The following is a 24,650-nucleotide window of genomic DNA, read 5'->3' on the forward strand; positions in this document are numbered from 1 at the left end:
TAGAATGAAAACTAATTGACACTTATTTTATATTCATTTTATACAACTGATTTGAAGTAAATGTTAATCTTACAAAAATAAATAACTAATTTTATAAACTCATTTTCCTCAATATAATCCCAAACAGAATTGAGAAAAAAAATATATTTATTTAACTACTATATTATTACTTAAAACAAAATAGAAAATTTTTCAATACATTTTAATTACATTCTCATTTTTACACAGAGAAACAAAAACAATCAGTGTCCACTTTAACACTTACAACAATTTTTATCAAAAAATGTCAATTGCTTCACAGTTTACAAATAGATCGTGCTTTTTAATAATAAAATACTGCAGAACAATGATTTATCACCCATTAAAAATTTATCATTTTTTCTTAATATAGCTTTTAATGTCATTTACAAATAATTTCAGATAATGCTACATTCTATAGAAATTGGTCACAAACATTTCACTTTTTTAGAACAACATCCAAATTATGTAATGTCACAAGAAAAAATAATTTATCACAAACAGCAACTAGACAGTCAAAATAATAAACATATTCAATTTGTCGGTGCCTTGTATTATACTACTATTATAAGATCAAAGTTTATGAAATCAAATTTTTAAACAATGTTTCAGTTAAAAAATCAGCCTTGTATAATATAATTTATGGAATAAATTCAATTAAAAACATGTATGTAAGAAAGTACTACGGCCACTAATATAAAGGAATGATATTTAATAAAATTCCTGCAAATTTTCAGTCAGTGTTCGATCATTGTTAATGTCTTAAATTACATATAAATATATCAACAAATTAAGATAAACATCTTATTGGATTTACCACAAAATAGACATGTTTATCTTTCTCGGGTCACCTAAGATAGGTTGATCAATATTTGTTTTAGCAACATTATTATTATCAAAGCACCTTATCTTGTTTCTTATATGAAATTTTCCTTTAAAAAATCTTACTGGCTGAAAATAGAATTTAAAAACATTCAAATATACAGTATTGTTAGAAAAATTGTTGTGTGGAATGTTAAAGCAAGCAAGAAAGAATAAAAACTTTCTTTCAATAATTACCAATTTTATATTATATATATATAAAAAATAGAAAAATTGTAACGTTAAACAACTATTTATGATGACTAGAAAAATAATTCCAACAGTTTTATTGATTATTAATGAAACAATAATTATTGCAGTTATAAAACTGGCATATTGTATAACAAACTAGTAGTAACAAAAACTCCTTCGTGACTAATATTTTCAACAGTAACCTTTCTTCAATCTATTACTAACATTTTATTCATGAAAATTATTTGGATATATTTTGCAAACAAGTAAATTATTCTTTTAATTTGAGCCACATTTAATAGTATATTTATCATCAAATATATTTTTTTGTCAATACTGATTAAAATATTTCACATGTAAAATAAAGTGAGACATTATCAAAATTTATGAACAATTTTTATAAAAAGAAAACTAATATATGATCATTACATAGTAATTATTAAATATTCAATTTTGAGAATTAAATAAACAATTTTTAATACCCTTGTTATCAATATGAAAATATAAATTATCATCTATTAAAACAAATATATGACTTTAGTATTGAATTATCAGCTACAATTTCTCTCTTTTATTTATTCATATTTATTAATTTATACTTAAAATAATGGTGTTTTCATTTAATATTTTTGCTGGAATTAATTAAGTAAAATATTTTAATTATATCTTTAAATTTGTAACACCAGTCCAGCTGATGAAACATTATCTCCACCACCTCCTGTTTGTAGAACTTCTGTACATACAAGCACAGGAGCCACGCATATTTCTATATCGTCCTCTTCCCAACAAGCAACTGGCTTTTTAGCTTCAAATAAAATTTTTTTTGCATTTTTTCCTCTGCTTGTGGTAAAAGAATCATCCATAATGAGTTTGGCTTTGTCAGCATCAATTTCATCAGACCCACAAGTGTGGCGATGAGCTGTGAGTGCTGCTTTGGCTGCAGCAGACATGGAATTTTTCCAGGATGACTTCTTTTTGGTCATAATGGCTTGGAATGCTAATGTATGGACATGTAGTCGAGTTAATTTTCTTCTTCCATTCACTTCTTCTGTATCTTGTAACAATCTAAATAAGAATAAAATCAAAAATATGGAGTACAAAGGATAAATTTATTTCATTATATAAAGTAAGCAATTAATAATTAATATTAACAGTCAACCAAGATAAAATCAAAATTACTTGATTCTAAGAATTCTCTCATTTGTTCATGAAATAAATGTCAATTAAGAACTATTAAAGAGTTTTAATAAAAGAAAAAATATAAAATTAGAACTGTAAGTGTTTTTATTTAAATAAGAATAATCGTTAATTTATATCTAAGAAATTTAATTTCTCCTTAAATTAAAATTTTTAAATGATCATCACTTAGCTTATTAATTAAGCAGGAAAAAGGCTCAATATGTAAATTTAAGTAAACAAAATAATTTTTTTCGAAAAGAAAGTATTTTCAATTCTTGAAATCAATAAATTCAAAAACTTTGTCATCAATTTTGTTATTATTTGTTTGTAACTTGGTTTCTTTAAACAGAGAGAGATTTACTTTTTTAAAGTGATTTAAAATAAATAAATATTTTTATTTTATTTTGTAAATAAATGAAATAAAACTAAAACTAATTAGAATCATTAATAACTTTAAATTCTAGATCATTGAGAATTTGTGGCTTAATCCATTTAAAAAATTCCATAAATTTCTTCATTGCTAATGAGTCATCAATCATTTATGTATTCTTAACATATAACTATTGAAAAGTTAAATAAATAATTTTGATCTTTAATTCTGCATTGTATACTTAATTCTACTTACCTAAATACATCCCTCATTTGATCTAAAATAATAGCAACTCTTGGATAAGATTCAGAAACAAGAGTAATATTTTTGTACATAATCATGTGATATAAATTTGGAAGTTCTTGTTCATTCATACCTAAGGAATCTGACATAGGAATGATAGATTCAATTAAATCAGACATTAAAGTTTTATCAGTGAAAGATGCCATTTCAAAATGAATCCGTGTTGTTTTAGGCTGACGTGCCAACATATCTCGTACCTTCTGTAAACGGCTTTGCCTTACATCTATAAATGTAAAAAATATTTCATTCATTAACATAAGCAATTTATTAATAATCTTAACATAATGATGTTTGTTTATATATTTCACATAACACACATGCATAACAAAATACTATTTTTAAAATCATATGATAAATGCTTTATTCAGAATTAAAATTACTACATATAAATTACTTCTAAGTGATTTCAAGTTAAAGAGCTTATTTTCAGAATTTCGATAATGATGATAAAAAGTAAAAGGTTAGTTTTTTTTACTAAACTAACAAATATTTACAATTGTAGAAGTAAATATTTATAAAGAAATTAAGGATGTATTCAATCAATCATTCAAGCAAAAATAATTTGTTACTGTGATCATGGTGTTATTATGGAAACGTATCATTAAGTAAAATAACAAAGGACAATATTAATAATATACCCAAACTTTGAAAATTAAATTCAGCATAAAATAAATGGTATAAATATACTAAAGTGCAAATCTTTGTTATACATTACACTCTAGCTAGAATTACATAAATTGAATGTCCGAAATTCTCACAGAAGTTATAATCTAGAATGTCAGTTTCAGTGATATATGAAAATCCAAAAAATGAATTTAAAGAATACCATAACAAAAATTTTTCATCTAGATAATATTAGAAATTTATATTACTTCATTCTTGGGAATAACATTCATGCAAATGCAATAGAATAAGAGAGAGCAAAAATAAGTGCACTGTACACCCCACATTTATAGGAAGCACAGAACATCCAAACATTTTTACATTTTGTTTTAAATTTAAATGTAAAAATGTTTGGATGTTCTGTCATTTAAATGTTTTTTAAAATACGTTCAAAGTTCAGTTACACCTGAAGATGGCCTATTGTATTAGGTCAAAAACGTTAGTGTTTTGATTAAACATCTCTCAGCAAGAAAGGTGTATGGATGGTTTATGAAAATCTTTACTCAGGAATAAGACATCAAATGGGTAAAATTTTCTATTCCATCAAGCTATGCCAATACTTTATTTTTAGCATAAAACCCAAAGAATTGTCCAAAAAAAAATTAGCAAAATTATCAATATTCTTTTATTTTCTAAATAGCTGAAGCATATTCATTGAATTTATAAAACCTCAACATAGAAAAATGCTAGTGAAAAAATTATTTAATTATTTTTAAAATAACTTCTGTTCTTCTCACAAGAAGAAAGCACATTGAAACTCCTCTTGATTGAAAAGTATTTAGCCTTAACCTTGAAAAATGATTCATATATAATGACAGGAAATCCACAAGAATCTTCAGACTTTGATGAATATTACTGAGTCTACAGTATAAACTACTATAGACTCAATAATATTCATTAAAGGTATAAAAACATTGGTTTTGTCAATATCAACAGATAAAAATTCTTTATATTACACATTATTAATGTATAGTTCACTATTTTTCATTGAAAAATAGGATTATTTTTTATATTATAAATATAAAAATATTTATTGAAGAATTTCCCAAGATTTTTCTCATTAGTGTGCAAATATATATCTGGTATCTTTCTTCTTTTAGAAATCACACTTATCTCTGTGGGTCCATAATGTTATATTCTTATTCTTCTGTTATAAATTATATGTAAACAAGTAATTATTTTATGTGACATCATCACAATGCTGGGCTGCAATTTTTAATCATATTTTTAATTTATTTAATTTCAAAATATATGCTCCCCGCCTCAAACTAGTAGTGGCTTGTCCCTGTATATCATAGTTTTCCTTTAACAGTAGAGTTGTGCCAGTCATCTATTAACTGCTTTCAAGGGAAAAGTTTTGAATGGAAACAATGTGACTTCTGGTTTGCATCAGAAGTTCATATATAATTAATTGGGGCCTCTTACCTTTAAGGTTTCCATATCTGGTCTTGGATTTCATCTATCTAACTCCATTCTCAAGATTAAGGAAAAACAGACGGATGGACAACAGTGGAAATTTATAGCTTTGGGCTGCAATTTGATTGCAGCCCAAAAATACAAAATTATTTTCAATATATTTAATTTGTTCTAACATATTCTAACAAGTATTTAAAAAGTGAGTTTTGTTTCACTTTCTATTTATATTACAGGATAATATGCTTAAAATACTACCCACATATTTTCTTGTAGTAATATATAATTAAAACATGACTTTTCACTGATTGAGAAATGTATTATCTTAATAAAAACCAGAACTAAGCTTTCTTCAAAGATCTATATATTAGCACCTTTGCAGTGTTACTAGGAGACAAGATTCTGTTTAAAATTTTTGGTCTTTGTTAACCGATTCATTTGTTTTTAGTATACATGAAATCTAAATAGCCTAAGTAATATCAAAATGTATCTTTTTATTTTACCCGACAAGGCCTCCATTAAAGCTTTTTTATTTTTAACATTGATAAGAATATTAGCGTACTTCTACTTGTTCTTTAAGTTTCTATTTTGTCATCTACTTATAACAAGAAACATTATTTTTCAATAGAATTTTCAGATAATAAATAGATTGAAAATAAACAAGGACATTAGTATTTTATATACTCCTGCTTGTCTAAATCTGATGCTTTAAAACTACTTCAATAAATTTTTTCTGTCAAACTATAGATTTTATATTTTAATAGTATTTTCTAATTCTAAGTCCTAATTCTATTACTTAAAAAATTCATAATTAAATCTATTTAGTTCAACTTTAATATGATGATTTATACTGTTTGATTCATAATCAATTTTTTAATGGTTATGAAAGTTCTTGAAGACATATTCTAAACAGTTCAAAAATTTTTCTAATTTTAAGTAAATATAACTCTTAAGCACAAAGAATGCACTCAAAATTCCTCCATTTTCAATGCATTCTTTTTGCTAAAAAGTATTGCATAAATTCTTTTTAAATATTTAAAATGTTATATTTATTATTATATACATACCCAATGGCAATGGAAAATTATCCATCATTTGAAGACCTCCCACCACCAATAAATTAGGTTTAAATTTATCAAGTTCTGAATCAAAACTTTCTAAAGATATTAATGTGGGATTTTGATGATCATTATGAACTATAAATCTGAAAAAATTATAATCATTTAATTTTACTAATAATATTACTAAATATTTGGAAATAATTAAAAAATTTAATTGAATGTATTCAATGGTAAGATAAAATGTAATTTAAAATAATATAGAGCAAATTAATAATAGTAAACATTTATAAAATACATAGGCAGTACTTAATAAACTGCTCAAATGCTATGGCATTATCAAGCACTGAAAATTAAGTTTTCACATCTTATATTTGATAAAATATTTTAAATTTTTGAGATTTTTTTGATAATATAATAAAAAAAAAAAAAAAATATGTCCATTTTTGATTGTACCATTTTGTCTTTCTGTGTGAAATCTGCTTCTAAATGAACATTTTGTATGAATGAGTGAGTAAATCAAGCAAATGTAATTACTATATTAGATAGGAAAGTTTTCAATAAATCTCATCCTTATTACCTGTGCTTTGTTATTTGTGTGATATCTTTACTTAAATAACATTAAATTTGATGGTCTTATAAACACCTTATTTAATTTTTCTTATATATTTCTATTTCACATATATATATATCAGGTCAGTCCATAAGTCCATGAGCATTTTTATGACCTTGAGAAAAATCTTGTTTTGCTGTTAAAAATGTCAGTCTAATGTGATAATTTTTACACCGAAGTGTTAAATTGGATCTCATTCCTATAATACTGTTCAGAATTGTGAACATTTCAGTTGTTTATTTTCGTTAAAATGGAAGTAACCGACGAATATAAAAGACACGTTTTATACTTTTTATTTGGTGAGAATGCTACAAATGCAGCCAAAAAAATAAATACTGTACATAATCAAATCGTAATTAGTTCAAGGACTGCGCAGAAGTGGTTTGAAAGATTTAAAAACAACGATTTTAGTGTGGAGGATAAGGCTCGTATGGGAAGATCCATCGACTTCGACGACGATGCTCTCTCTGCAGTAGTCTGCACTGTAAAAAAGGCTATTTCTGAATATTTTGATTCAAAACCGAAATCATTTTACGAAGACAGGATTAAAAAGCTACCATCGAGATGGCAAAAAATTGTACAAAATAATGGTGAATACATTATAGATTGAAATAAAATTTAATTAAAATCTTTTGCTGCTTTTTTTGTAGATAAAAATACGCACAAACTTATGGACTGACCTGATATATGTCTTCAAACATCACTTTACATTCATTTGCATGAATGACCAAAGTAACATGACAATGATATCTTTGATCAAACATTTACATCATTGTCCGAACATATTAAGTATTTCACCAGATATAATCTTTTCAAGTGAGTATTGTTAACAATGCCAGGGCATTGACATGATAGTCAATCCTTGATTATCGTTGAATATCAACATGACAAATATGACAATGTTTTTTGTGGTTCTTTTTTTTTCTACAGCATCATACACCTATGATTAAGGACACTTATTTAGTTACATAACACAGGCATACACAATATATTTATTTTTATTTAAAAAAAGTGAATGAATGTAAGCTTAAATAAGGCATAAACTCTAGTGTAATGCCTATATTACTTTTCTATCTCCTGAAGATGATGATATAGGCCTATAAATAAGGTTATAGTCCTTTGATTAATGAATTTTTAAATCATAATTTAAATATGTATATTAAATATTTTCTGTAAATACATACAATAAGAAATTATCTATTATATTTTTGAATGTATAATTAAACAAAACAGTTCCAGTTTGTGTGTAAGTTTTTATGTATAATTAGCATTTAAGAATAAATATATATATTAATATTAATTAACAATATTTTTTGATCTTTAAAAATTTTTTTAAACAAACTTTAGAAATAGAATGCAAATATTTCCTGATAATTTTTTATTCTATCTTAAAAAATGTCCTTTCAATCTATTCTAAAAAGAACTTATTATGCTTCTAGTAATTCTACTAAACAAAACAGCTGAAAATATTAACTGTTCATTGGTACAGTATTCTTTTCTCTGTTCTGTAAATCTTATATCTTCCTCTACAACTGGTAAAATCAGTTTATCTGTTTTCATAACTGTCAAGTTAAGGTGGAAAGATCATACATTAACATTGGCTGCCATGACAGTTTACATCATTATCCAAGCAGCACTGGAGCAAGGAGTGATGACTAACATCTCTACCCTGTACTATCACATCATTGACAAACATAAATGTGTATATGTCATAAATAACTGGCTATTCACTGATTTCATATACTCACATCATTGATCATATCAAACAAAAATGTATATATCTGAAAGATATGAAATGTGAATAAAATTTCAAGTTTGATGCCAAATTTCTCATTAACTGAATCAAAAGATTCTCTGATGTATCAAATAGTTTGAAAAGTTTTTTCAAATGTCTTTTGGAATACTATCTTACTTTTATGAAAAACAAATATTCAAATTCATCTTCATTCTCATTGCATAGTTTATAAAACAACATATTGTTCAAGGAATAGACTTCTTTTTATTATTACTGGATCAAGGATCATTTCTTTATTAAAAAAGTAACCAAAGAATAACTCCTTTATGTAATATTATTAATATAGTTTTATATCTTGATCATAAAAATACTCAAAAATATAGATTTTATATTATAAACATGTATATACTGACATACATGGAAACTACACATTTTTAAAGCAAAACAAATCATCCCAAGAATAAAGTTAACTTTGTTTCAGATTATGTACTTCCTATCCTAATGTGGATACAGGTAATAGTGTTTTTGATTCATTTCTAATTAAAATATATAATTTTCTTATTTAAAGAAATATATGAAAATACTATATTATAATTATATATAATCAGTCTTAAAACAAATGTGTTTTTGAATTCTGCCACATGAGGACACACGCTCGTATGTCTTGGCAGCCATTAAGATACTGTTAATCGTTAGTATAGGTCTGCAATTTTTAATTTTTCACTGGCGACATTGCCTTATAAAATCAGTTCAGGTAGATATTGTGCAGTGGTTGGATGCCATAACAGCCAAAGAGTTCTTTATAAGTGGTTTAAAGCTGTATGCGATACACACAAAAACATGATGCATTGACTGTCAATGTATTCAACCATTCCAGTTACATTCATTTCCATGTGATGAAAATTTAAGGGAACAGGTAACCAGCCACGCATATACATCCAGCTAGATAAATAACTTTACCATCATTAGACACACAAGTCCATACAAAATGATTACTTGCAGATAGGGTTTGTGATGGTTCTACATTTATCTTAAGGACACAAATATTTTGTGACAATTTATCAATTAAAATTTCACCTATTTACCACTTTAAAAATAATTATAAGAGTCAAGACTCCTATAATTAAACATTTCTTGGTAATCATAGGCTTTACTTTTAATATGATATTCAAATATAGCTGGATATTCCAAAGGTGGCCATTCTCTTGTGTTATCATTCCACAATTTTATAATACTAATTGGTGAAAACAACTGCCCATCTGAAAATAAATTAGAAAATACAAGTTTGTAGAAGAAACTATACAAAAATCCAAATACTTTGTCTTAGACTTAATTCTATGATATTCTGTGAATATTTCGGACTACTTTATGAATTGAATGGCGATATAAATATAATCTGATAGATAATAACAGAAAAATATTAATATTATTATAAAAGCCAATTATTTTTTAGAGAGAAAAAAATTAAAAAATAGGATTTAGGTTTTCTTAATTTTATCAGGTTTAAGATATTTCCCCACTATGCAAATAACATGCTTTTTTCTTTACATTAAGGGCTGTCCATAAACGACGTCCACACTAGACGGGAGGGAGGGGTTAAACAGATATTAAAACAATTAAAAAATGTATAACTTCAAGATTTAGTAAATATAATTATTGTTATTAATTAACATAATTCATTTACAGTTTTCTTGCTTTTTTTTTTTACTTTTGCTTCTTTTACAATATCTAGTGTACAATTGAACAAAGAAATGTTAGCAATTTAAACTATTATGCTGCAAGCATATAATGATTAACATCAACTTTTAAAGCATCTGTTAATATAGATAATGAGTTTGCATTATCAGCCACTGTTAAGGCTCAGTCCAAAAAGACAGCTTAAAAATGCTTACAGAATATTTACCTGAAGATAATGTAAATAATATAATGAAGATACTATAGTTATCATTATAAGTATAATAAAAACTCTTGATATATAAAGTAATGTTTTATAAGTGTATTTTAACTTGTATGTTTTGGGACATACTAATTCTAACATTAAATGACTGATGATAATATCCATGATTACAGTAAGTGGACTCTATATTTTCTTTGCTCTTTTACAATCTTGATATCAGTAAAATTCAGAGAAGTTAGAAAAAAATCTTGAATGTGATTTTGCAGATTTTCCATTAAAAATGTTCTATAAAAAAAAAAAAAACAGAAATGACAATTACAGAAAATAAGATCTAGAGAATATTGTGGATGACAGAATTTTTCAGTCAAATTTCTTTAATTTTTTCTGAATTTTTAGCAGATTACATGGACACACATTGTACTGGTAAAAAATTATACTTTTTCTATTTGTGTGTTGGGCACTTTACAGCAGGAGTTAATCACAAATTGTCTAATTAAACAGAGTAATCTTCAGTCATTATGATTTCATAGAATTGAAACAGTTTATAATAAAGATATCCTTGCAATTTCACAAATACGTGGTATCATCATCACCTTTTGGTATAATTCAACTTTCAATATTGCTGAATGCTCATATAAAATATACATGACTGACTATGTTGCATTCATGGACATTTTTATGATATCATTATTAAAGATCCATTTTTCATATTTGTTATTAAGCAATGTCAAGCTTTTTCATTTTTCTAAATAATGAAATACACATCAACATATAATCCAATAAATTCCAACTGGGATAGCAAATATGATATCCATACATTGCATCTATTGTACTAGGTGATTGTAATTAAAGTTGTCCTGGTCAGAGGACTCTATAACTCCAACCATTAAGCTGATTAACACCAAAATTTCTGTACTGTACATGCTATTCAAAGGATGAAAAAAAGAATTTTGCAAAGAAAAATTTTGTTCCAAATTGTCCACTACAGGGCAAATGGTGCTACAGAGAAAATGGCACCATTGCCTGTTCAAAAACAGCTTTAGTCATGTCTTCAATGGTTTCTGCAGTGATAAGCTTTTACTAGGTCAAACTCCTAAGGATCTAGTTGTCTCAAATTGCATTATAATTTCCTCACAGCCTGTGGAAACATTGGTCCACAGCATTGGTCAAGTTCTTACAACGGCAATATTTGCAAACGGCAGCCACAGCATTACCCTGAATTTGGAAAAGAACTTCACAGTTAATGTACACTCCAACAAAGTGATGGCCATTATAGCTGTAGCTGATAAGAATAGCATTCACTAGTTGTCAGCATTTTTATATACAGCCTTGGCTATCAAATGTTAATAATGATATTAGCCCAGTATTTTACTGACTTCAATATTTACAAATATTATATCAATAGTCAATTATTCAATAATATTGAACACCACTAATACATCAGTAGTTAGGTCAAGCAATACAGTTTACCTCACAATACAAATTAGACAGACAATTATTACAAGAATAATATTTAAATGGGCAATTATTACAGGAAATACAGTAATTATAAATATAATGGCTTTTAAATAATACTAAATATATAAAAACTAACAATTAGTTTTACATATATTTAATGTTGTTGTAATTTCTTAATGTTAAACATTTGTCTTTTTCAATTAAAAACCAAATTTGTACACTTAAGATATATATTATTATATATCTTAAATGTACTTTTGTTCATTTTAATTGTTTAAATATACTTTCAAAACTAATTTATAAACTTGAAAATTGCTTTACTCTGTACAGAATAATGTACAGTACTTTTATACCAACTGACTGACAAATCATATATCATGCCGTCGAAAAAATCAGCATAAACTTTTTTGGGGCAATTAATACATTTAATGAAATTATTTAATGATATAGTACTGATGTTTCAATAAAAAAAATGTTTTATTTGCTTTATTATTTATTATAAAATTTTTATTTACAGAAATAAAACTTGAAACAATGTAATTTATTATTTAAAAATTAATAGGGGATATAAATACAGGTAGCCCTCAGTTTACGCTGCAGTTCCATTCCTACAAAAGCTGGCGCAAATCAAATTGACGTAAAATGAACCCATATTTACAATGAGGTATAGGGTTAGGTTCTACATAAGTAAAAACTAAGCAAATAATTTTGTTTATTAATACAATATAATATAAAATACATATATTATAAATTTAATTTTTTAAATGTATTTTATGATAAAATAAAGTAAAATGTTTTTATTAAAAAATTTTAAGAAAAACAAATGATATTTCAAAGTATCGGATCTCTCATATTTTTTGGAAAAAAGTATCCATCTTTAATCGTTTTAATTTTTGTTTTCTTTCATTAAGAATTTCAGAATATGGTCAAATGGATGTGATGATGCTCCTTTTTCCATTTGCACTTCGCTCCCAATCATTGTCTAACTAACAAAGTTCATCTGTCAAACTTTCTATAGTTGAAAGGATACGCTAACCCAACATAGATCTACAGACAAGCGGAGGTGCTGATTGGTCGACCGCCGGCCACCGTAGTGCATATATAAGGTAAGTTTGGGCAAGAAAATTGAAGTTGGTTTTGTCTCGCTAAAGAGAGTTAGATATCGTTTGGCCAATGAGAAGTAGATTTCGTCTCACTAACGATAGTTTGTGATCGCTGGAAGTGCTACTGCATCGTAACATGTTTTCCTGAACAAACTGATACGGGATATGAATTATTTGCATTCATTGGCGCTCTAGATTCGGACACCATTTATTGGATTGTTAAGTTTAATAACTTGACTTGTGGATCCCTAAATGTTTAGTATTTTAATATTAATTTAATGCAAATGTATACATACCCAATATTATTAAACGTGACATTGTACATTCGTTAAAACAAAGAGTTTTATTGAATGTACAATGTCACGGCTCAGTAGATATGTCAACACTAAAACAAAAATCGGTATAACACAGGGAAAATAGGGTAATTACATAGCAAAACAGCAAATTGCGCAGCGGCGTTATTGTGATTCGGCATATATTAAGCTAGCGTAAACCGAGGACTACTTGTATTGTGTATTTATATTTAAAAAATAATAATCATATTAAAAAAATAATCTAACCTGTTGGCTCTAGGAGCTGTATATGTACCCCAGTGTTCTCCAGAAGAATATTCCAATAATAAATGAATATCATCTTTTTCTATTAATGGTCCTGAAAAAATCATATTGCTTGGTAGAATTTTTTTAAGTTCTAATGATAGTTGTGCACCTAGAAGAACATCACATCCTTCTTTAGCAAATCTCAAAGCCATGATAGGTGCATTTCCTCCAACTGTCCATTTTGAATTTTCTGAATTTTTAACAGATTCCAAAATTTCATTAAAGAGAGTTTCATTACTTATATAGCGTCTGGAAAAAAAACAAACTTTTATCAAATCTTTTAATATAATATAATATTTAATACTTATTTGAACATTTATTAAATAATATTAAAATTAAAAATAATATAGCTTATCTCTTTATATCATACTAAAGCTCTGCCTATCTTTGGTGACCAAACCTGGCATTTTGTATCATCCTCCATATTTGACAATACAGCACTTCCATTGGAAAAATGCATATACAAATTTATATTTGAATATACAATAACAATCTTATCATTGTTTTTCACATGTATAGAAATTTGTAATAAAATACATAATGTGGTTATAATAAAATACTAATTTTAAGTACAGTAAGATCGAAAACTTTGGAATATTGGATAGCACGCGGTTTCCTTAGATTCGGAATTCGGACGGTTCGAATTTTTATCCGTTGGGAGGATAGTATTCAATGGAACGGTCGAAAAAGAAAATTTCGCTTGAAGAAGGACCTAGTGAGGGTCCGAAAACGTTTGCGTAACAACTTGGATTGCACCGGTTACAAGGTTTTTCGGGAGATTGGATTAGTACAGTAAGATCCCGCTTAACATGGGGGATGCCTTCCTAGATGACAAAGAACTAAACGAAATAGAGTTAAACGAGGTCAGTAAACAGAGATAAGGGAACACGCGACCAAAAATAAACAAATTTTTACTTTAATTTTAAGTTATTTTTATACTAATTTGTATAATAATATATGTTAAATAACACCTAAACATATGCACATAGAAATGCAAAGTTCATTTTTTGTGACGAAGGTCCTGGCTTTTCTGAAATTCTTGTTTTTTTTTTTTGCAATAAAGTCATAAAGTTTCATTTGTCGCTTTTTCCTTTCTTTAAGCAAATGTCGGTATCAGAAGATTGCATCCAAAATGCCTCATTTTGCTTTTGCATTCCTTTGAAAATCTGGATCGTTCACTATAATTTGATCAACGATTTTGGTTATCATTACCAAACTTTTACTGATGAAATCTGTATAGAAATTCTTTGGGTTCTTCATTTGCAGAATCACTATTTTCCAGTTCTACATGAATTCCTTGTACTGCCAGTTCTTGAAGGTTGTCGTTGGTAAGGCTCTCACGAGAAACCTACAGTAACTCCTCAATATCCTGCTCGTCTACAACTTCTTGCTGTATAGATTAGGTTGAGTTTAGTCAACCTAACAATACACCAATAGGTTCTTCTCATTGAGAATTCTTGGATACCTTCAGCCATAACTTCTTCCACACTCCGTTGGTGTCAGTTAATTTTTGCCAAGCGAAGCCGATATTGCCTACGGCATCCAAGATGTTATATTTTTTCCAAAATTTCACCAAACAAATATAGATTTAAAGAAAGTACAACTTTTTGCCACTTTTTTGATTGGTTCATATTCGTAAATAATCGTATTATACATGAATCAATGAAATGCTGCAATAATTTAAATTGGTGTAAATTTTGAGCTTTTTTAGGCTTCAAGCAGACCACATTATATTGAATCAGCATTAAGCGAGGCAGCGTTAAGCGAAGTCTTACTGTAATTCAAAGTACATTAAAATATGAAAATAGTCACACAATATGTATTTATATTTTAGAAAATACAAGAGAAGCAGTGCTTCCACAGCTTCCACGCACAGCACGCCACTGTTCTAATGATTCATTGTGTAATTGTATGTCCTTGATCTGTTCTAGCAGTTACATAACTTGGAGTATGTTTTGCCAAATAAATAAAATGGAAAACTGAGTAATTAATGTGAGAATAATGTGAGTAATTATTTAATAGATTAATTAATTAATTGTAGAACTATATTGTATTCCTTGGGCCAAGTTTTATCCAATAAATTCTGTATTTTAGACAACTTTTCAATTTATACTATCACATGGTATAAAGATTTTAGTCAAACTTATTATTGCTATTTGTCAAAATTAATAAAGTTATGTTTACATCTATGTAACAATGTTGTGAACAACATGCTGCTACCACTTGATCAACCAACCCTGCAATATTATGTTTGACATCACTTCAAGGATTTGTGAAACAGTTGTCCACTGATCCAATGTCTGTCATTTTTTCAACAAACGATCACAGGATGACACAGTATAAAGTATATCTCAGGATAACACATATGGATATGCTTTAAGTAGCTACAGCTGAGTCTATGTTCACTAGACAAAGTGGTTCATTCAAATGCTATGCAAAATAGTATTTTGCAGTCTATGGTCTAAAAACAATGGCAGTCAAAATGATCATATCTCTGTTCACAAAAATGATACAAGCTGTGGTTCATAATGAGGTAAAAAAAAAATGCCATCTGTAACATTGTTATATAGATGTGGACATAAATTTACAGAGACAGACTGTTACATACATGGCTCAGTAAGTAAGAATAGAGTACAGTAAGAATGATTAATAATTAATTCAAATCACTAATGCTGGAACAACTGATATCAAAACAATACCTTTTAAAATTTTCTAGCTTGGGCTTATTTAAGATAAACAAACGTTTTCAGTTTATTCATAAATTTGTTTTGGGTTTATGAATACTACAACATTAATGTTTAAATTTCAAATATTCAACAAAATAGATTCAAATAGATCATTACAACACAGACTCAAGGAATCAAGGAACACAAATACAATATCAACAATAATAAGTCAACTTTACTTTGAGACAGTTTGCAATGAAGCCCAGTGTGTCCATAGATTATAAAACCAGGGGCTAAAATTATAAAACCAGTCTTGAATAAGCAGCACTTAAAAACACTCAAAACACTGGATATTTACAAAGCAACATAAAAAAATGAATGCATTAATTATAAAGACTCTGATTCCCTTTGCCGTGACAGCAGGTCCTTTTTCCAAACCTTCTGGAAACAATAGGCAGCTTTACACGGAGAAAATGCCAATTATATGTACTTAATTTTATATTCAATAATAATTTTTCAATATATTTAAGTTACACTTTGTATTTTAATTTTTACTTATTTTTATGGACTGAATATTTTAAACTTGAACATTAATGTAGTAGAATGTATTCATCTGTGGAATTTCAGAATGATGTATTTTTTGAATGTTAATGCTAAACCTGAAGCAAGTTTATGAATAAACCGAAAACACTTCTTTGTTTATTTTAAATAAATCCAAGCTGAAAAGTATAAAAGGTATGGTTTTGATGATTAATAATAATTGTAGAGTGAATCCTTGTTAAAAATCTGTATATTTAGTATGTGTTAAAAGTTTTTTTATAAGTGCTTGGATTCATATTTTTTAATTTACCAGAGCATTTGCTGAATCTAAATTATATCACTGAGCTATAATTTTATTAAATATACCAGTTACTATAAAGAAGTAATATTTAACAGGACAACTTATTAATAATGCATAGAAACAGATAACAATTTGGGTTTTATCAGGTGATGAGTGTTACTGATCCTTTGCGTAATTTGTTCTTACGTATTTATGTTGCGAGTTGTTGTAATGTTTAATACAGGTATTTAATTATTTGTTATTAATGATGCCAATGTATTCTTGCTAAATGATTGTTCAATAGTAATGTTTGCATTGTAATTTTCTTAATACCACCAGTAATACTAAAAAAAATAAACTTGTCTGAATTAACTTTTGTTTTCTTACCATTACATTAAGAAATGCTTGATCCAGCTGGATCCAGCGCGGATGTGTTTTTGGTGCAATAAAGTGTTATCTATCTATCTATCTAGCAATTTATGGGTTTTTTTTTAAAGAAATAAAACATTTTTTTAAATACTTAAGAAACCTTTATTATTTAGACTGGTTATTATAAATCAGTAAAACTTCTTACACATTTAGGTAGTAAACATAACTTTGGTTCGGTTTAACACTTGAGATAGAGATAATTAACTTTAAATGTTTAATGGTTTTAGTTAAATTATAATTATAATGTAATCTTTAAGTTAAATAATAGCAAAAGTAATACTACTAATTAATTTATATTAATATATTATAATAATGTAAGGACAGATAATCAGTGGCTAAGTGGCTATCAGTCTTACCAGTTTCCTTATATAGGCTCTACATATCAGTCTGTAGTTATTTATAAGTAATTTAATTATTAGTGTTAGTAAAGTAGTGAGTAAGTGATTAGTAGTAGTCTAGTAGTTAGTTATTATTATCACAATCATGAATTACATACATTCATATCATCATATATCTAAGATACTGATACTCATTAATTTAATTAACTATTTAACTAACTAGGTAGTCTCAGTTTCTCACTAATTTTCACAATAAAATTGCCTAGCCTAGCCCATTAACTACTTATAGAATGAAAGTTAAAAACTCTTACTTAATAGAATTAGAGTAGTAGTTATAAAATATTAGTCTTGTCGAATAAAGTATTTTAAAGGATTAAATAAAATTAAATCAACCACTTCTGTCATTTTTTGTTGACTTTTCTGGAAGTAGGATCTCAAGAAACAGATGGTATTGATGGTGTTGTCTCCCAACCTACTTCTTAATGAATTGCATATATATCCTGCTGCGGAGAAGATCCTTTCTGCCTCTACGCTAGTTGGTTTCAGGGTCACAAAATAATCATAAATCGTTTCATCACGTAATTCATTGACGTCACAACCGACCATAAATTAGAATTATGCACCAGGACTAGGAGAGGAGTTACTTATTTTATTTAGCACGAAGACACTTTTATTTAGCGAGAGCGGAAAATCAACTGGCAATTAGATCAGCAGAGGTAAAAGGGCGGGCAGTGCAGTATAGAGAAGGGGGTGTAGCACGTGCCACACTGAACGGCAACGTCACTCTCGCCGCCAAGCGATAGCGCATGTAGCAAAGCGGCAACGCCGACCATGTAGACTTTTGCGCCATTATTCAGAAAGTTAATTGAGTATTTGCGGATAAGGCAAAAAATAAGAAAGTTATCATATTTTTTTTGGCGATCCCGCAATGATCGGGAGTCACGTCGCTCTCTCTGCTAAGCCTATCGCTTGTTTAACAGGTAGTCCGGCAAGTCGGCCATATATGCCTTCAACAGTGGCAGATGTTGATCCACGAGCACACAGATCATCTACAGTTCGAGTTAAGTCCTTTTCGCACATCCTTGCTAGTTGATCTTGGGGCTACGGCCCCTCAGTCTCGCTATCGCTCGCGGTTAGCTAGTAGTACAAGCTGACCGCTCTATCGCGATCGGGAGTCGCAATGCTTGAACAAAAGGAAAAAAAGAACTGGCGTTTGACTGTTCGTGCTGTTGACAAACTCCCCCCAGGAGGGGAGCCGCTGATTGTTTAACGTCACTAGTTATTGATTCACGGTAGTTCTTGAACAAAAGAAAAAAAAGGAAGTGGCGTTTGACTGTTCGTGCAATTTCTTGCCTTACAGCGTGTTTTTTTTTAAAATTTGTTTGCAGACTTTACTGCAAGATGGCAGCACTAGCAACTACGGTGCTGTCTGTATGAAAGCATTAAAAAAGTATGATAACTTAAAAACTATGATAACTTTCTTATTTTTCGTCTCCGATCCAAAAGTAGGGTATCGTTGAACTCGTCTCGTTCCCTCAGTTCAGATATATACTCAAAGTCCCGAAATTCCATAGATAATAATCTATACTATCCCCAAAAATTTTTTTGTCAATGGGGGTTCAAGCCCATTCAAGGCGCAAACCCATGGCCAAACTCCCAGTGTTTAGGGAATGGAACCGCTTGGGCACTGGTGGACCAGCATGGATCAGTGATGAATACATGTATGTATGTGTGTGTATATGTATTAGACATATGGTAAAATTGATAAAATTGAAATTGATAACATAACTGGGGTATTCATTTTTTAAGGAAAAATTTATAATTTAATAATTTTACAGTAAACAGCGATATGTGTAGCATGTTTTAATTAGCAAACAAGCATTATTCTTTGGATAATGAATTTTTATTTTTATTTTACGCGGAAATAGAGCTAATACTATTAAATTCTCCACAGATAAGAAACTGCTGATAAACACTAAATGCTTAACAATGTCCTTGAAACGTGTCATGTGTTCGAATACATAAATTCTGATACCGAGAGATAATATAAAATGTTAATATGATTTACATTCATATTGTTTAATATATACGTATAAATATTTCAATAAATTGATATCTTTTCAAAGAAAATTTGTATATTGTCATCATTTAAAACTTACTCTGCAGCTGCTCCGTGTTTAAAAAAATAAGCGAAAACTTTTAGCAGTTCTTCCTTGTTTTGTATTGAATCGAAATGTTCCGATAATTCCGGCGCTTCTTCATTTAAAATAATTTCCGAACTCTGAATAACTACGTCTTGACACGATCCAAATCCTAATCCAACTTTCGGTTTATATGTTAATTTAACACTATTTTCTGCTTTTAATAGACTTTTTAGCGTATATTGTAGTCTTTCTCTCAACAAATCATCGTTATATTTCCTATAGTAATAAGCAATTAAAATAAACATTAAACTTAAACTACATACAAACAACTTCGTTGCATTTGCCGCCATTTTCTTTCTCGACGTGAAAACATGCCCTTTAATTTTTTGAATTTTTTTTTTATATATTAAAAAAATTTATTAATATCTTATATATTAAAATAATGCAAATAAATTTTTTAATAATTATATATATCTATATATAATTATTAAAAAGAAAATTTATCTTGATTTTAATTTATATATATTTATCATCCTAATTCTCTAAATTAGCGTTATATTTGATTCGTCATTATGTGTTGATGGACACATGTTCGAGTTGTATGTAGTATTCTCGTAAAATTTTCAGCTGTGATTTGGCCTTGAATCCGTTCCATTATTAAAAATTGGCTGAATTCATAATGAGCATAAGTAAAAGTCCTTTTGGTGCCACAGGACAAAAAATACTGTATTATATTTTGTTCAGAGCATCCTTAAATCTTGCATCAATAAACAGACTTTTGCTACAGTTTTGCAAATTACTGTACGCTAGGTTTGATCCACGATAGGGTCAGCGGCCGGATGGCCGAGCATTCAAGATCGCTCTGGTCGGATCCGGACTGATCGAAAAATCCCCAGGAATTTTTCGGGGGTGGTCTGTCTGGATATGTCGGGCACCGTCCCTTACCACCCGGCTGCCCCATTATGCGCCTGGCCGAACCCGTAATGGGCTTTCTAAAAGAGGCCCTCTTAGTGCCCACAGTGCGGAAAGTGTTTAAAAGAAAAGATCCACAATAGGATCAGTCACCACGAATAAAAATTGAAAAACGATACCTTGAGTGAAATTACCCATGAAAAATCACGAGGATTTAGATCAGATTCTGACCGTAATTTCTCGTAACAGTAAAATTATATTTATCAGGCGAAGTATTTTTAAAAAACGAAATATTATTTAAAGTACATTTCTATTTAAAAACTCTTGCCTTCCAAATTTTTTTTAAATGTAAAGTGGATAGACACTGCAAAATCTTAAAATGGATAAGGCTTTGTTTATATTATTACAGTAGGGTTTACTTGGGCAATATTTACTTATCTCAATCTGTTGACAGAAGTATTAAAAAAATATACAAAATTACTTATAAAATTTGATAAATTTATGTTAATATTTCAGGAAATCTAAAAAGTATATTTTGGCAGCTTAGAGCTCGAAAACGAAACGCAATTTTAAAAATGTTTATAGGAGATTTTATGTTTATTTTTGACCCTTGAATTTATCCCTAAAATATTGGCATGGAGTTTCTCTACAGCCCGTTTATGAACAAACAGTGCATATCGAACGTACTGCACAGCCTCATCAAGAGTAGATGCGGCAAGAATAGTGTTTACGACCAGATTTTGGATGTTATACGACCTTACTTTAAGGCGATACTACATTTATTTGTTTTTATACTGTACTATATTAAACAACATTCAGAAATTTTGGAATAAGGATGTTCACATTTTTTTAGATAGGCCTTCTAGACAGTGGCTAAGCGGCCGGATGGCCGAGCGGTCAAGGTGGCAGCCTACTGCTCTGGGGGACCCGGGATCGAATCCGAACGGGTCGAAAAATCCCCAGGAATTTTTCGGGGGGTGGTCCGTTCGGATATGTCGGGCCCCGTCCCTTACCACCCGGTCGCCCCATTGTGGGCCTGGCCGAACCCATAATGGGCCTACTAAAAGAGGCCCTCTTAGTGCCCACAGGGCGGGAAGAGTTTTAAAAAAAAAAAAAAAAAAAAAAGACAGTGGCTAATCTACCACTCGGGGGCCCCAAGTGCAATCTAGTTTTGAGACCCTTTGCTCTAAATACTAACTTGTAAGTAATACTATCAAATCAATTTAATACTTAATAAAAATACTGATCATTCAATCGTTTCCTTAAAAATAAATCGTTAAATGTCTACATGAAGATGGTATGGTATCTGTGTCTGAAGTTCGCAGAATGTATCTCTTTTTGAAGCTGATAGTTTTCGGAGGCCCGAAGCGCACGATTCTTTGCGTCTGTGCGATGATCCGCGACAGCTCCTACTGTATTTCTGAGAAGTGAAGGTAATGTGACTGGTAAATATACTGTTTACTTGATAGAACAAGAAAACTGATAATATAAAGATGGAAATTAATATGAAAGTTAAAATAAAATTACATGATAATGAATTTTAATGTTTCCAAGTGTTTTATAAATTACATAGAGCTAAGACATAGAGTAGAAAGAATGGAACACTATTTACTATTCCTCAGAAAGCAAAACACAAAAATTGAAAGGAAAAAACAAAACACCTATACTTAATTTGCATAAAGAATATTATATTACTCTTAAAAGTTAATATTCCATTTATGATTTAATTGCATGATGCTTAAATTGGTATGAAGAATGATTTGTTAGGAAGTTCGTATCGATTTTCATCATTTTAATGGAATTTTAATTGTTCTCACAGCGAGTACTTTATGGTTGATGCATTAAAAATATTACAAATAAAACCAGCTTCATGTTATTCAATTATGAGCAATAACCAAAAATAAATAATTGTATCAAAAGCATATTACATTTTATTCCAATCGATAATTCAATATTTATATCGTTCCAACGATTTAAGTGCATCCATTAACTTAATGCTTTTGTAAGCAGTTACTTTTGAAATTTATATGGCTTTATCCATTATCTTAAAATGTAATACAGTAATACCCCGAACTTACGCGATAGGTGGGACCGAGCGATAACCGCGTAAGTCGAATTCGCGTAAGTCGGGGTATAATTTCGGATATAAATACATACAAATTATTTTTAATTGGGGCCGGAGACTAAAGAAAACAATAATTTAGAAAAAAATGTTTAATAAAATCTTAGATAATACATATGTATAACAAATTATATTATTAAAATCGTAAACCGAAGTTATTTTGATGTAGAAGGCTTCATAAAATCTAACAAATTCGTCTGACGACTCAAAGATTTTTTTCTCCCGCAAAATTTCCTCGTAGCATGCTAATAATTTTTTATTTCTCGTTTTGTAGAAGAAATGCGCTCTTCGTTGGAGTCTATATTTTCGAAAATTTGTAACCCCTTTTCAATTGAACTGAGGCCTTCTGTCAAGTTTTCACAGCTTCGAGAATTTTTTCTTTACCTTTTATAATTGTTCTGACCGTCGATTCCGGTAGATCAAACTTCTTTGCCAATTCACAAATTCTTATTTTTGTATCGAAGTCTAATAATGTTAACTTTACATAAGAAAAAGATAAAGTTTTTCTTTTCTTGTTTGATGCAGAAGAATCAGTTCTACTTCGTTTGGATGACATAGAGTCTCTCAAGTCACCGTAGATATAACAAACACAGAAATAAATAACACAAAATAAATTGTAGTTATGCGTCGATTCTGCGCGACACGTCCGAACGTGTAAGCTGAACAATAGTGTGGGGGGAGTGAGTAATCGAGAGTGGCGTGGCGCTCAAACCAAAGACGAATCGACGAGATTTGAAAATCGCGTAGCTCCGGGTTCGCGTAAGTCGGGGTAGCGTAAGTCGAGGCATTACTGTACACGATAAAAATGTTAATTTGAATATTGCGACATAGCTCAATGAAACAGACAAAGCTTTCCCTCTCATAAGAATATATCTAAACTATAAATCTATACACATAGAAAACATACTTTATTCAAAAGATTTTTCGTATATTTGGGATCAGTTATGTCGAAGAACAGAATATGAAAAAGACAAAATTCGAATCCAGGTTGTATACATTCTATCAATACATTGTTGAAATTTTTCTTCTTTTAAATCTATTATTGTTTTCTTTATCCATGTTTGGCATTGATATTATTTGTATGGAAGTCGTAAAATTATTGATAAATTAAAATATCTTGTTTACTTCAACTTTTATTATGATAATTGCGTTTTGTACTTATCTTTTCATTTTTTTTTTTTTTCGAAAAAATAACTTTCCGGATCCGAATGTATATTTCTATGCTGTTGATTATAATATCACTGAAAAATACTTCTTTTCTCTATGCTCATATTTATGACATGGTCAGCTTTTATTATAATGGAAATATTGATTACAGATTTTTCACCTTCATCCTCGTTTCACAAATGCATCTTTATTTGAAATTCTTTTCTGTCATATAAATATATCTCTATTGTTTATATACGCAATTAGTTTTCTTCTCATCTTTCTCTTATTTGTAATAACTCTGTTCTTTCTGTTACACCATTCATTCCAGTGTTTGAACTATTTATTCATTCAGATCGTTGGAAAACTAAACGAAAATGCTCATAAATTTGAAAAAGTCATTAAGAATCACTTTCATTTATGGCTTTTAATTCAGAAGATGAATGTAATTGGACAAATTCTTTTCCCCATAGTCTCTGGCTTTTGTATTTATTTATTTTGTTTTTCTTTATTCGTTGCAATCATGTTTGATTTGGATCCAGCTATGAAAATATTCTGGGTCATTTTGAAGTTGAACGTTAAAAATGTTACCTCATCAGACAGTGCGTTTT

At 28.9% G+C, this 24,650-nt stretch overlaps 1 protein-coding gene across 2 annotated transcripts; it reads right to left on the bottom strand.

The window, feature by feature from the left end:
* Positions 1-184: 184 nt before the first annotated feature.
* On the bottom strand, positions 185-20,233 carry LOC136989627 (ADP-dependent glucokinase). Of its 2 annotated transcripts, none has more exons than XM_067287852.1 (5): positions 20,183-20,233; positions 13,424-13,711; positions 6,067-6,203; positions 2,876-3,146; positions 185-2,136 (listed from the first exon to the last, which is right to left on the bottom strand). In XM_067287852.1, exons 1-5 carry the CDS (start codon positions 20,230-20,232, stop codon positions 1,740-1,742), a joined length of 1,143 nt encoding a protein of 380 aa, XP_067143953.1. In that variant the 5' UTR covers position 20,233; the 3' UTR covers positions 185-1,739. The 2 variants fall into 2 exon arrangements, with proteins under 2 accessions (XP_067143953.1, XP_067143951.1); XM_067287850.1 differs by having other exon boundaries at positions 19,875-20,225.
* Between the last annotated feature and the right edge of the window lie 4,417 nt (positions 20,234-24,650).

Source organism: Centruroides vittatus, unplaced genomic scaffold, assembly GCF_030686945.1.
Source record: "Centruroides vittatus isolate TY-2023 unplaced genomic scaffold, ASM3068694v2 scaffold_712, whole genome shotgun sequence".
Lineage (NCBI taxonomy): Eukaryota > Metazoa > Arthropoda > Arachnida > Scorpiones > Buthidae > Centruroides > Centruroides vittatus.

What these genes read in the sequence shown, in the direction of transcription:
- LOC136989627 (XM_067287850.1), bottom strand. Translation starts at nt 20,209, where the DNA reads ATGGCGGCAAATGCAACGAAGTTGTTTGTATGTAGTTTAAGTTTAATG. An exon ending in ACAGCTCCTAGAGCCAACAG is followed by an intron (nt 6,204 to 13,423) that starts GTTAGATTATTT and finishes TAATTTTTTCAG; the next exon opens with ATTTATAGTTCATAATGATC. An exon ending in TAATTTTCCATTGCCATTGG is followed by an intron (nt 3,147 to 6,066) that starts GTATGTATATAA and finishes TTACATTTATAG; the next exon opens with ATGTAAGGCAAAGCCGTTTA.